This window comes from Astatotilapia calliptera, chromosome 1, assembly GCF_964374335.1.
Source record: "Astatotilapia calliptera chromosome 1, fAstCal68.1, whole genome shotgun sequence".
Lineage (NCBI taxonomy): Eukaryota > Metazoa > Chordata > Actinopteri > Cichliformes > Cichlidae > Astatotilapia > Astatotilapia calliptera.
Genome location: NC_137422.1, coordinates 13,425,098 through 13,439,777, shown reverse-complemented (window position 1 = coordinate 13,439,777; position 14,680 = coordinate 13,425,098). Strand labels below are relative to the sequence as shown.

At 43.0% G+C, this 14,680-nt stretch overlaps 1 protein-coding gene across 2 annotated transcripts in view; it reads right to left on the bottom strand.

Annotated features, from left to right (window-relative positions):
- The window catches only part of fbn1 (fibrillin 1), a 64,196-nt gene that overhangs the window by 32,977 nt on the left and 16,539 nt on the right, over nt 1-14,680 (bottom strand). Inside the window, exons 7-28 of one of the 2 annotated variants that reach the window (XM_026163582.2) lie at nt 13,670-13,867; nt 12,540-12,665; nt 11,335-11,460; nt 10,159-10,311; nt 9,701-9,901; nt 9,113-9,265; nt 8,915-9,034; nt 8,704-8,829; nt 8,363-8,485; nt 7,343-7,465; nt 5,134-5,286; nt 4,579-4,632; nt 4,321-4,446; nt 4,110-4,235; nt 3,902-4,021; nt 3,544-3,681; nt 3,387-3,437; nt 3,161-3,286; nt 2,845-3,072; nt 2,625-2,750; nt 1,195-1,323; nt 39-164 (exon numbers count right to left, since the gene is read on the bottom strand). In XM_026163582.2, coding sequence (XP_026019367.1) covers nt 39-164; nt 1,195-1,323; nt 2,625-2,750; nt 2,845-3,072; nt 3,161-3,286; nt 3,387-3,437; nt 3,544-3,681; nt 3,902-4,021; nt 4,110-4,235; nt 4,321-4,446; nt 4,579-4,632; nt 5,134-5,286; nt 7,343-7,465; nt 8,363-8,485; nt 8,704-8,829; nt 8,915-9,034; nt 9,113-9,265; nt 9,701-9,901; nt 10,159-10,311; nt 11,335-11,460; nt 12,540-12,665; nt 13,670-13,867 — 2,952 coding nt within the window. Of the gene's footprint in view, nt 1-38; nt 165-1,194; nt 1,324-2,624; nt 2,751-2,844; nt 3,073-3,160; nt 3,287-3,386; nt 3,438-3,543; nt 3,682-3,901; nt 4,022-4,109; nt 4,236-4,320; nt 4,447-4,578; nt 4,633-5,133; nt 5,287-7,342; nt 7,466-8,362; nt 8,486-8,703; nt 8,830-8,914; nt 9,035-9,112; nt 9,266-9,700; nt 9,902-10,158; nt 10,312-11,334; nt 11,461-12,539; nt 12,666-13,193; nt 13,426-13,669; nt 13,868-14,680 lie in introns of those variants that run through there. The other variant, XM_026163585.2, reaches the window with a different exon arrangement.

The window sequence follows — 14,680 nt, the reverse complement described above, 5'->3', positions numbered from 1 at the left end:
GGAAAGAGGAAGAGACTCTCTTCTCTCTCAACACTCACCTAAACAGGCCGATCCATCGGGGGCGACCTCGTGTCCCTCCGGACACGCGCACTGGAAGCTGCCCTCTGTGTTCATGCACTCACCTCCTCGACACAACAGAGGGTTTCTCTCACACTCATCGATGTCTGGGGATGGCAGAACACACAGTAGACACAATGATGCAAGTACAGCCATTCAGCGCTAGCCATCGGCAATCGAGGCAACATTAGTCTGTGCACGTGTTTGCTTCACCATAGAAACCCACCGGACTGACAACTTCAGAAGTTCTGTTTCCATTTTAACAAAGACCGTGGGACTGGCAGTCACAAAGTACTTGTTATATCTCAGTCAATATAACGGCATGATTACGTTATTTCAGTCAGCCTGCAAACCCATTCAATACCACCAGTTTATGATTGTAGTTCTGCCCACATTATTTCCACTTCCAGCTGCTTTTTTGCCACAGCAGTAAATTTTGCTTTGCCAATTTCTGGCTAATTACGGCTCTTCACCAACAAAATTATTGACTCTTACCATTTTGTTTGTATGACTTTTCCAAGATATTTAATCAAACGGCATAAAAAGGCAGACCAGAACAGAAATAGACCATTTTTTCACTAGAGTATTAGAACTTGAAGCTTCAAATAAAATTCATTTTGGTTGGGCAGCTGATTGTGTGCGGGTCCTTCGCGTGCAGGTCAAGTATAGCATTTAATAAAGAGCTATTATGGACTAGCTTTGTCAAGCAGTTGTGACCACATTGGGCTGCCCAGACTAGATGCTTTCAACACCCCGCGGGGACTGAAATTAAGTGAACGAAACTTTCATTTCATTTCGATTACATCATCTTCTTCAACAGTGAGGTCCTGGTCTGGCATACAAGCCTAGGCACCTCATCCAGAGATTATGACCCATGGGGGGAACGTGAAGGAGGTGGCAGGCCGTCACTATACTTTTCAACCTGGCTGTGCTCCACTCAGACATTGTCCCTTTAACAGGGTATATGAGAGAGCTGTTAAGGACATCAAATTACTCAGTTATGTCCTGACAGATGAAATGATTTCACATGAAAGCATGCTGTCGTCTCTGCATATTACTGAACCGGATCATATGAAGATGAGGGGGTATGCATAGTCTGAATCCTCAGGTACTGCTGTGTGGGGATTCAGTGCTCACCCATGCAGTTTTTCATCATCATGAAGCCACTCTCGTATCCTTCAAAGCACTCGCACTCAAAATCTCCAGGCGTGTTCATGCAGGTGCCCGGTCCGCACAGGTCCGGTGAGATGCGGCACTCATCGATGTCTATAAGAAAGGAACAGAACAATGCAGCAAGTTAGATATTATCCATAAAACTGCACTAACATTCACGAGTAAAGAGAGCATATTTAATGTATTTATTTATTGTAACATAAGTAAAAAATAAATAAAATAGAGAATTTATTTTAAGCGGAGGGCAAATTAACATATCAAAGCACAGAACGCTTAAAAATAGTCGACTACATGAAAGTTAAAGTATACAATAAGATTAAAGGGCCAATGAAAGCTAAAGGTCTGATCCCTTTTGACTTGAATCCACATTTTGAAACACTTAACTCAAACCATTTGGGCTGGGATTTCCCTCATATGGGGTTAAAGGGTCCCAGATATCATTTACTCTGTCTGGGCCTATAAATTATTTCAGAATAACGAAATAGAACTTAAAGGCATTTAAACCTAAAGTGATGTGTGCACAGTGTTGCAATGTAGCTAACCAGACTGCAAGGACCGGCTCCAACAAGTCCCCAAAGCTAGCCAGACTCCCATTAGACTGAATGAGATGAATGGAGGCAATGTCTTTGCAACACTTTGTTGTAATTAGTGCTGGCAGAGGGATTCAGAGAAAGCGGAACTGATGAAGGATGGTTAGACTTGCAGAGACATAATGGAGCAGCTGACATACTCCAGTCAACAATAGAATTTTAATTGAAGCTAAAGATTATTTTCATTACAGATTAGCTGTCAAAAATGTTCAGTAAATCATTCTTTCATATATGTGAGAAATACTGAAACATGCTGATCAGTGTGTGACCAGAGCCCATCAAGTAATCCATTAAGAAACTATCTAAGAGTTTATTTTACAATGAGGAGGAGATGTTGCTCCTGAGTAATGGGTATTGTTTGTGGAAGCCAGCTGAGGGGCAGCCAATCAGAAGAAAGCAGAACGCTTAAATAAGCAAATGCCCTACAGACGCTCGCTGTTTAAATATAGAGGTTGAATCAGAGGTTGAACAGGGCGGGCCATTTATATGGATACACCGTAATAACATGGGAATGGTTGGTGATATTAAAGTCCTGTTTGTGGCACATTAGTATATGTGAGGGGGCAAACTCCTCAAGATGGGTGGTGACCATGGTGGCCATTTAGAAGTCAGCCATCTTGGATACAACTTTTGTTTTCTCAATAGGAAGAGGGCCATGTGACACATCACTTATTGGTAATGTCACAAGAAAAACAATAAATGGCCCACCCTGTATAAACTACAATAACAATAAATTAAGAATTTATTTTAATGCTTTCATGCCTTGACCAAATGATATGACCAATCAGCTTCAGTTCTACTCACCAGTACAATTCCTCTCATCAGAGTCCAGAGCATAGCCGTTATCACAGCGACAACGAAAGCTACCAATAGTGTTTCTGCACCTCCCATTGGAGCACAGCGTGCTTATCATCCTGCATTCGTTTATATCTGAGGTGCAGAACAGAGAGATTAAAGACACAGGTGAGAGGTAGTTGATGCAACAACCAATAGCAGTCTTTGCTATTTGTGAACAGTGCCACACCTTTAAGGAAGGGCCTGCCGTTAATGAAGTCACCCCTGTGCGAGAAACCTCGGCCCCGAGGACAGAGCTGGTTAAATTCCGGAGTGCCTTTTTCCGGGCATTCATCGCATTCAGGGCCCCAGGCCACACCCACTGAGCAGCAGCAGGCATCTACACGGTGCCGCCCCGGGATAGGAGTCCCGCAGCGCTCATCCTCATGAGTGAGGTAGCACTGCTCCGTGCGCAGGTCTGGATGTCACAAACACACATTTAACATGTATTTGATATAAGACTATGACGCGCTATAGATTGCACAAGTATAAAGGACAGCTACTACCGATGCACATCCTGCCACTCATGTCAACAGTCATTCCTGGAGGACACTGGCAGTAAAAGGAGCCCGGTGTGTTGACGCATTTGCCATTGATGCACACTCCAGGAAATACCTGACACTCATCCACATCTGAAGGTAAGCAGAGAAAAAAAGCATCATCAATCTGAACATTACAGGAATAAGAGTGGAAGTCTGATTTTCCAGAACCCAGCATCAAAGCAGCACTTACCCTCACAGACGTTTCCTTTGACTCTAGCAAAGCCTCTACTGCAGATCGGATCTAAACAAAGAAGGGCACATAACACGGTCCAAATCAATGAAGTCATCGGTTAAAATAAAAACTATATAACATAAACTCATATCTAAAAAAATCAGCGATTGTCCACCTTTTTCACATTTGGCACAGGGGCTGTTCCAGGCTTCTCCCAGTGTGGCACAGCAGTGGGATTTCAGTGTGGCCCCGTTGATGTTGACCTCACACCGATCATTGATCATCTTCAGCCAGCAAGTGCTCTTAATAGTCTCTGGTTTATCAAACAGACCTCAGAGTTACTAGATAATCAGTTTACATGAAGTAACTTGGATTTGGCTTTATATACAGTATGACACAGTGCATAATATCGTTTACATTCAATTAATCTCCTTTGATCGTTGGAAAAAAGGAATGTGCTGATTGGCTTACAAGCACAAGTATTTTTCAAATACACAAAAAATCTATTGGTAATGTATTGGTATAATACTTACCTATGCACTCCAGCCCGGTGCTGTCCAGGGAGCTACCCGCTGAACACAAGCACACAAAGGACCCTTGGCTGTTCACACAGTCCCCATTTATACAAGGGCTAGACTCACACTCATTGACATCTGTGGGACACAAAAATGAGACAACAAATCTGAGACACGGCAGATGCAGCTACACTGCGCCGCACAAGGGAATGAAGGGGTCTCTGACCCTCGCAGACGTCTGTCTCGGGATCAAAGCGAAATCCCGTCGAACACTGGCAGGAGAAACTCCCCGGCGTGTTCCGGCACTGACCATTTTCGCAGAGCAGCCGGTTCATCAGACACTCATCGATATCTGAAATCACAGACAGGGACGCGTGACGACACTGGCTTTTGAGATCAAAGCTGTAGACAAGGACATTACAGAACAGTCCACCCACCAACACAGCTTTTCCCTGTCAGGTCTACTTCAAAACCTTCATTGCAGGTGCATTTGTACGTCCTCAGCATGTTCTCACATACTCCGTTCTGACAGATGTCAGGGTCGAGGGCACACTCATTAATATCTGCAAAAACAATAAACCGCTGAACATATCTGCAGGAAAAAAACCAACAAACTCTAAAAAAACCCTCTTAAATATGCGCAGCACCACTTGGTTTCAAGGTTGTCAGTGGTTTGAGCTTATGTATTACATTACCTCGTCCATCACCAGTCGTTCCGATGCCAGTGGGGCACAGAGCCAGGAACTCGGCTACAAACACACACACCACAATTTGCTTGAAAAAAGCAGCAACAACAGCAACAGAAGTAATATCACATTTGCCAAAAGCCATTTAATACCATGTCATTATCCATTTACACGCTTTCTCATTTAGCTTAGACGTGTACAAAACAGGCTCTTAATGTGGTGCAGCTCTGGCATCTTTTGATACCGAAACCTTAATTGGCACAACTAATGAGAAGTGACTGGATTATGTGTGTGTGTGTGTGGTTGTGGACATGGGTTTGTGTGTGTGTTTGGTGGCTGTCAGTGTTTCCAAACTGCGGGAATCACCGTCAAACAACTTAACTTCATATTTTTGTGAAATCTAAGCTGGCATGCAGAGGAGATGCAGTGTTTCATTTGGTCATCCTCACATCAACGGGTGTGTTTCGAATTTTGCGCAAACTGTGTCTGTCTGCGTTTGCATCTGTCAAGCAGCAGGAGGTGGTTCTATATGTGTAAAGGTTGGGGCAATTTGAATAGCCGTACCAGAGCTTTGTGGTGGGCACGGTTGGCAGGGCTCTCCGTAGGCGTATTCTGTGCTGGCACAGCAGCACTCCGACTTGGTCACAGCCCCAAAGAGAGGCTTAACACACTGCCCTCGCTTGTAGCCGCCGTAACACGTACTGCGCATGTGCGTGTCTGTTTGAAACAAAAATAAGACAGACAGCATGTGTGTGAGAAACCGAGATGAGGAAAGAGATCTCGAAAGAGACCGAAGACCAAGCAAAAGAGAGAGAGCGAGAGAAAAGGAGGAAAGAGGCCGCAGCTCCAATAAACAACAACACTGGCAAAACAAATGGTTGTTCTCTTTTCACAATATCCAGGGATTTGAGGAATTCTCTCGCACTGATATCATTCTGACAAATGTTCACATAGACCAAACAACAGCGTTTCGACATTTCTCACACAAAGAGATATCATTTATGAAAATGCAAAACAAATCTTTCAAAGGGCTCCTCCGTGGGACCGGAGCAGAAGGAGAGACAGAAAGTTCTTTGAGTGCTGATCAACATGTGCTCAGTAACTGCAGTAAATGTGCAGGAACAGCACAGGTTGATGGTAAAGGTTAATATGACGTGAATACTCTCTGCTTTATCACGTTCATCTTTGCTGAATTTTAGCACAGAATGGGAAAAAATATGTACGCTTGCTGGTAAACATCTGTAGACAGTTGTGGGATTAACCCATCTTACAAGTATGTTCAGTCTGTGCTTTCAGGTGCTTCGAAAAGTGGAACAAACGCTTTCATCACCGGCTTGTCCTTTGTTGGTTAAAACGGTCACATGTACTGAAGTCTTCGCCAAAGCACTTAAAGTTCTTTTACTTATTTCTTTCTTAATGTGCTGGTTGTTCCTATTAAATATGAACAAATTTTCAAATATTGACATCATGGTATGTACAAGTAATCAAAAGCAAATTTTCAGTCTGCTCTAAACAGTTTCAGACAATGTTTTCTGTTCTTGGACTTGTGCAGTACAAAGTCTGGAGCCAACCATCATTTTTCATATTTTTCTTACAAAGAGCCAGATTTCTTGTATTTTTTTTAAAGTGTTCTTGAGCAGTAGTTGTCCAGTCTTAATGGAGGTCTTACAGAGATTTCTTTGAACATTGGCTTCTTTTTCACTCTACACTCCTGTTTATGTGTTGTTTTCTTTTCTGTTTGGTTTGGAGATAAAGTATCTGAATTTCAGGAGTGGGACCTCCAAACACGCTCCTTCCGATTCTTATCTGTATATGATCCCCCAGTTCGACAAGGTTTTCGTGCCCCAGCCTCCCTCCCCTTTTCGATTCTTTCACTTCTTCACCTCTATGTAGTACATGGGGATCAGCCAGGCCCGGGAGCCGCCGCCAGTCCCCTTCGAAACAAACCGCAGCTCCAGGACATGGGCCCAGCGAGTGAAAAGGCACATACGAAATAAAAAAATGCACCTCAAGGGTTGAACCAGTGTTGTGTCTACACATAACAGACAACTTAGCAAAGAGACAATTTTAAAGTGTATCTTTATGCACCTTGTTACTAGCAGTCTATCAAATATACAATCTACAAAAAAAGTGAAAGATAGTAAAGTTTAATGGGTATAAAACTGTTATTCTTCACCAACAAGGTGATTTCCATATATAGCCAAGCACTTTTCATATCTTGGTATGCTGTGCAGATGTTCTTAGAAACTTGAGGAAGTGAATGAACTTTCCTCAGAAACAACTTCAGTGAAAAGGTGGCTGTCAAGAAGTCATTATTGAGGAAGGGGTCCAAAAATCTGGACCAACAGGTATTTGGGAGTGATGAGTACAAATCTGAAACTTTAGGTTTTTTGGTTCATCGGTAAGTACAAACGTCAAGAGGTACAACAGTCATGGATTGGCCTCCCAAGTGCCCGGACCTCAAAGCTGTTGAAACAGTGTGGGATCATCTTGACAGTACAGTCCAAAAGTTGGAAGAACTTTGAAAGAAGAGCTTTGAATGTCCTTCAAGAAGCCCAGAGAACTATTCCTGGAGATTACTCAAAGAGATTACAAGAAAGCTAAATAAGAGAGTTCAGGCTGTGTTGAAGAATAAAGATGGTCACACCAAATATTGACTTATTAGAATTGTACAAACTCAACTTTTTGCTTTATTTTTAAAAAAAGAAGAAAAAAATGGTGGGATTATTCTTGACTCTTGATCACGCAATTCACTGTAGTTCCATGTACTCACCAACACAGACCCGTCCATCCAGGCCCACTGCCATCCCGGCCATACACTCACAGCGGAAGGATCCCTCAGTGTTGACACAGTGGCCGTTCATGCACATGCCCGGAGTCTCACATTCATCGATGTCTACAAATAGAGACAAGAAAAAACACTTCTGTATATATCTATATCAAACTATATACCTTTCTCTTCACAATATTACGAGGTAAGAAGATAAAACAGATTGAAATAAATAACTGATTAAAAAAAATGCAGCCACAACTCCTAAAATTTCAGCTTTGACTTCAGCTAAGAAAACGTTCTGTGTTCTCTTTGTTTTCTCACTGTGTTACAATAATTACGATAACGAGCATGCACCATGATAAAGCATGCATGCTGAAGTCTGTGTTTATGAACGTATGTGTATGATGTGTATGTGTGTGTTCTGTTTGGGTGTCTTGGAGGACAGACAGACTGCGGAGAGAGACAATGAGGCCCCAGGGCCCCTTCAGACTACACATTTCATTAATGGCTGCATACATCAGCACATTTCAGCCACGCTCTACTCTCCTGTTTATTTATTCTGTAATGACTTAACCAGGTCAGTGTCTCTGAAATCAAACGTCTGTGTCTGAGACCATGAAACTCTAGTTGCCATCTAAGGTTCGACATAGCTTCGGATGTTGGCATATACAATAGTTGTTGGCTATTACAGCATATTAAAGCACGTAACAAGAAAAAGCCAAATCGTTTTTTCTTCTTTGCACTCAACAAGTTTAGGGCAGGCTGTCTGCTGAAATCTCAAAACAGGCGGGTCCCAACTATCCAACTATGTCCAACTGGCGTGCAAGGAAGCAAAGGGATTTTTCCAAGGCTTTTTAGGGGGATTTTTTTGCCCTGTGTGTTAAGAGTCATATAACAGAGCTATTAACATGCCAGAGAGGTAGTCATCCTCCAAGCTAGGCGAAAATGCAGTCAAGAGAATATCTTACTCAAAATACATTCTGCTGATGCTTCACTTTGTGGGCTTTTGGACAAACGTACCTACACACATGCGTCCGCTGGTGTCGAGATAGAACCCAGGTTTACAGATGCATCTGAAGCTCCCATCTTCATTGATGCACAGTCCATTGAGGCACATGTTCCTGATCAGACACTCATCCAGGTCTGTGGACAAAGAGGAACTAAATTATTTACCCTAGTTTACTCTAGTAACACTAGAGGTTTACTCTAGTAATAATTATTTTCAGTGATTGTGCATGATTTCACCCATTATGGTTCATGCTTCCACCACCTCTAACATATCCATGGTCCATTTGTCATAAATACTAAAGGAATCTTTACCCCATAGAGTAGTAAGTGACCAACATGAGAAGTTAACAGACCTTGACAGTTTTTGCCATCTTGAGAAATTTCAAATCCAGCATTGCAGACACAGTGGAAGCTGCCTTCAGTGTTCACACAGCGGCCATTGTTGCAAATACGACCATTGGCCACACACTCATCCAGATCTGGCAGGGAAAAAAGAAACAGATAGCACAATAAACATACACACTCTTAAAGTGCGCATATGTTGCATGTATGTAAATGTGTAACCTCGGCACTCGGTTCTGGTTGAGGTCGACTGGAATCCAGCAGGACACTGACAGATGTAAGAGCCGTCTGTGTTCACACATTCTCCGTGCGCGCATGGGTTCTTCTCGCATTCGTTATCATCTGGAAAGCAAGCATGAAATTTAACAGCCAAACGCATGCACTTTGAGTTTTGTGTTAAGAAAACTCGTCAGAACTCACCGATGCACTCTCCCCTTCTGTCCAGCCTGAAGCCCATGTTGCACTCACAGCGATATCCAACGCCTGGCGTGGGGATACATCTGCCATTCAGGCAGAGGTTACGAAAGGCCTGGCACATATTGGTGATATTCTGGGTTTGGATAATTACGGGACCTGATAGAACAAAATCACGCGAGCGTTTTTCGTCAAAACGTGAGGTAATATAACGAAAAATCGTATTTTTGTTTAGTTCAACATCTTAATTTACAGGAAGTGTAGCCAACACACCTGTTTCTGGCATATTACACATATGTAGTTTTACATTGCCAGATAAATCTCAACACTGCAGTAGTATAATAGTTGTGCAAAACAGTATGTCGGAATTTTTAAAGCCAAAGATTTTGGACATGTTTAATATAACTCTAAATACTACTATGCAGTTGTGTAAGGATGGTTTCTTTGAGAAAGGACACTCACTGCCATTCATTTTTTAGTTCAACGGTACCGGTTGTTTGTATATCAAAAGTTGGACGTTGATGGCAATCCAAGATCAATTGCAGGTTGAACATGCAAACATGAAGCAATCACGGGCAGAAAGCTGGGACATACCTGGCCTAGGTATAGGTATAGGTTCTACAGGTGGTCTAGGATAATCAGGCTGCACAGGTTGGACAGGGACCTTGATTGGAATTTGAGGAATGTCAGGCCCAGGATATGGAACCGGGTAGATGTTGGGTATGTCAGGGCTCCCTGGGACACGATCAGGTATCGGTGCACTGGGTATCTGAATGCACAGTTTCTGGTGCTCTTCTATAACAAGCATATTTGAAAAGCAGATAGAGGTTAGCTCTGAATTGTCTAGTGTGTGTGCGAATATGTGTGTACAAGTGAGTTTGTTTGTTAACTTGCATTTTATTCTTTGTAAAGTTTGTTTTTGTTGTTTTCATTGTAAATCTCCATAGATTCTCACAGATTTATTACATTTTTATTAAGAGCACTGATTTTGAGTATAATTAAATAACAATGCCACAAAGATCACAATACTTAAGCCATGTGAATGACTGCACCTGTTCCACGAATGGGGCACATTTCAGGGGTGGACCCATCAGACCAGCAGCGTCCACTATCACAGCAACACTGCATTTTGGTCAACAGCTGTGAATTTTGGTTGGCGCAGCGCCCGTTCAGCAGGCTGGCGTAGCAATACCCACCACGAGCATCTGTGGGAAACGACACAGCAGGAAGTCGGTTAAACTAACCGCGCCGCATGGAATATGGCATGTGCTGTCTGCGTGTTGAGCAAATTGGCAAGAGTACAATCAGAAAAAAAATTGTTGTTTTTGCTTCAGATTTTCCATCATTTGGAAGGTGGAAGCCACTTCCAATAGTCCTCATTTCCTATTTATATGAACCCTTCCTTCATCCTGCAGTTTTTGGCACTGTGTGCCAGCATGACTCACACTCAAGTTGCGCATTAACATAAATATATCATGTTTTGTTTCACACCCAGACCATCCGGGGCAGATTTCATGTGGAGAAAATGACAGCCTAAACTACAGCTCGCTTGCTCCAGTTCGACAAGATGTCAGGCACAGAACTGCTCGCAAGCAACCACGAGGTCTTAAGGGGGTCGGGCGAGAAGTGTGACTGCATGAGAAACAGACGAAAATGTTTTGGGCAAAAGTTTTCTGGAAACGAAACACACAGACATTCCTTCCTCAGGAACACGCTCTCCTGGGGGGGAGTAATGTGACTGCATGGTTGCATATGTTTGTGCGTGTGTGCTGTATGCACGTGTATGTGCAAGAGGCTGCTCTGACCTAATTTTTTTCCTGCTCTGGTTTTAGGGCGAAAATGAGCTTAACTAGGAAGCATACAGGAGTTTTCTTTACGAAGACGCACATAGATTTAGCGTTTTCCAGCTGTGTAGAAAGTCACCTGGAAATAAGACTTCATTTTACTTCTCTCATCACGTGCTCGCCACAGCTTGAAGAGAGTTTAACTCAACAAGTGACTATTGACCTAAATTCTACCAGCTGGAACTTTGGAGAGCTTCCTTTCTCTGCTTTCAGTGCCAAGAAGAACCAAAATAGAGTGGAAAAAGGAAAGAGAATGAAGCAGCATCTTTTGCTTTGTCTCCTATTTTGTCATGCCTAATAATGACTGCAACTATGAACACAAGCAAATCACACGCAATGAAACTTGCAGCTCTTTGGAGTGGAAAAGCGGACAGGTGGACTCACCTATACACCTGGATCCATCCACTGAGGTATAAAAGCCCTGGGGACATTTGCAGAAGTAGCTGCCGACAGTATTAGAGCATTCACCCACACCACAAATACCTGGAATGTTTGAGCACTCGTCCAGATCTGCGAAAGAGGAGAGGAGAGGAAAGTGAAAACTATCTTGAAACGTGAATTTCTCCAAAACTAGAGCATGCGTTGGCAGGAACAACGGAAATGAGGCATTGTCACAGGATATCAAATCCAGGGACCTCCGTACCTCTTCTGTTAGCACCATTAAACACCAAACGCACACCATGGAGCACAAAAGTCTGCAGGAATAGCGCTGTGACTTCGACACATTTGAAATATTTCTTACAAATTGCAGAAGTTTTCCAGTAATTATTTCTGGGCATTAAAATAGCACACATAAAGTAAAGAAGTGCCCGATTACCTTTACCTTTCTCTGAGCTTAGGCCTTGAAATTATTACATACACGCCTAACAGACAATACATTTCGCAGGATCGATTTAGGCCTATATTTGTGGACGAGTAGTAAAACTTTTCCAGCAAAAGCATTAAAATCCATGTGAGTCCCACAGCAGAGGGAGAAAAACGTGTTTTTATCAAGTAATCCTGAAACTGAGTCTAATTAGGATTCATGGTGCAGATCAACCATGTTGATTACAACTGACAGCAATAATTAATGCTAATAACGAATTTTAATAAGGTGAAACATTCAAAGCAATAAAACAGAAGTATTGTAAAGAAGAGACGTAAGTTAATGATGAGTATTTCAATAAAATGAACACAATATTAGCCTCCCAAATCTAATGTCCATACCAGACTTAGTTAGTCTGGAGCAGCAACTTACATAGTCTAGCTTTAACATTTGTATAGAAGGGGGAAAATTCTTTTCAAAATTCATCAGCATTTCTTTCAAACATCAAAATTGAGTGTTACATGGGGTTACTGAGAGAAACCAGAGCGCTGCTTTGCTTTAATTAGGCTTTTTTCAAGGGAAGGGCAAAAATGTGGCTTATGTGTGGTCTTTCCTTACAAAGTAATAATCAGACTACCACGACTGAGGTGAAGTTAACCACATCTTGGCGGATGTGGCTTTTAACTGTCTCAACTTTTACGGATTTAAAAAATATCCGAAAGTCTACTCTGTCATTCAAGCTGACACCGAAAACCAGACAGTTCATGGCTTCACTGTTGCTTACCTTCACATTTCTGCGAGATCTCGTTGAACTTGTGCCCAGCGGGGCATTTACATTCAAACGATCCAACAGTGTTGATACAATTTCCGCCTTGACAGATGCCAGGGATGGCCTGGCACTCATCCACATCTGTACATGCATATCACAGAATTAATACTCTAACACAGACATTATTGTGGTAAAATAAACTTAGAAGAGGAGCAGGAAGTTAATACACATGCTGACTGAGTTTAACGCACAAATGTGAACAGCCTTGGATGTACATGGGTCTGTTTTTACAGTCTCTCTCTGACTTTCCTGAGATCAACAGTATGACAAACGAAAAGAAACAGGGGGAGAGGAATTTCTCCAGCAGAATGAAAAAAAACTGCAACCAAACTGGTAAAAAAAACAGGAATGAAGTGAATATAGAAAAAAAAAAGGCTGACTGTAAAGCATCAGGTTCGATACATTTATGATCACACGCACATGAAGACTAATGTACATAAAGATGTTGCTTGAAAGGAGGGTCATGATGACGCCATTTGTGAGGTGACCCGGACCATCAGGTTTGTGCAGCTTTCTAATCTGTTACTTTGTCAGTGATGCTGATGATTAAATGAAATTCATTTAATGAATGTGACAGACTAAAACGAAGGTCTCAGGCTGGAAACCTACAGGAGGCTGTGACCTGATGCTGTCTCAGAGTACTCCATGTTCCTCTGGGTCCTGGCTCAGGTCCGCCTCCCCTGCGGAGGTTCTGATGTTGTTGGGTCTGGAGCAGGCAGACACAGGGCCGTCTTACCAGAAATGAGCTCTCCCACGTGGCACCGCCACTGACCCGTGTTACTGACTCTGACAGTCCCGCCGCAGCGGGCGTCTGCGGGCATTCCATACACATGTGGGAGGCACTGCCACCCACCCCAATTTAACCCAATTAGAGCTAATCCTCTGGAAAAGGGATGGTGGGCAGAGCTCAGAGGGTGACAGAGGGAGGGGGGTGAAAGCAGACAAGGAGGGAGAAGGAGTTAAAGGAAAAGATGGCAGCAGCAGCACACTACTCAAAGAACGCAGAGGGTAGAGGGAGAGTAACAGAGAAAAAGAAAGATAGGAAAACAGACTGGGAGGCAGAGACACAGAGGAATAGACTTTACCTTGGCATGCCCCGGTGCGGTGGTTTGGTATGAACCCTCTTCGACAGGGGTGAGGCTGGGCTGGGCACATCTCACAGGGGTGACCCCACGCCCGTCCCACTGTGGCGCAGCACAGAGTCTTTGTGCACACAATGCCCGTGAGCTGTCCTTGACACATCTGGTTATTTACTGAGGCAAAGCACGGCCCGGTGCGATAGTCTGCAGAGGTAAAAGGGTGATGTTTTTTAAACCCAAAGCAAAAAGACAGGTTGTAAGATTAGGCCAAAGAAAAAGGTTGAAGCTGGAGCTTAAAATCACAGAATATGAACATTATCCTGAGTGAGTGAGCGAATGGCTGTCTGGCATACACAAACGCTCAAACTCAATGTAATCTCACATGACATCTACAACACACTTAGATTATAAGTGATAAAGGGCCTGCAGAGCAGACGGTAACGCACTCCATAAAGCATGCATTGTATTTTCCTGGCATTTTAATTGGTCTGGCTCTCAGGTGCACTGTTCGTGAGTGTGTGTATGTGTGCGCGTGTCTCTGTGAGTGTGTGTATGTGTGCGCGTGTCTGTGTGAGTGTGTGTGTGTATGTGAGTGAGTGAAAGAAAGAAAGAAACAAGAGATAGGGAAGAGGTCTGGAAAACCTTTTAAAGTTGTGTGGGCGGCTATGGAGAGCAACGGACACAAGCAAGGACAAGAAAATTCAGTCTGTTGCTTCTATTATATGATCACCGGCTCATTAGTTACCGATGCTACTGCTATTCTGTAAAATGTCACATTTACCATCAGCAGTTTGCTACCTTTTGCGATTTTCTTAATAATCCACAATCTAGGGTATAGATCATCATCCCTAAAGCCACCGGAGGCTGGCTGGCTGGCAAGGGTGTGTCTGTGGAACACAGTAGGTGATTTCCACACTAGCTACTACAGCCTAGAATTAAAACTAAAAGGCTAATAATAAATAACAGAGTGTAAAGAAAGTCCCTCCATCAAGACTATTCATCTCTCCTTCCCTTCAA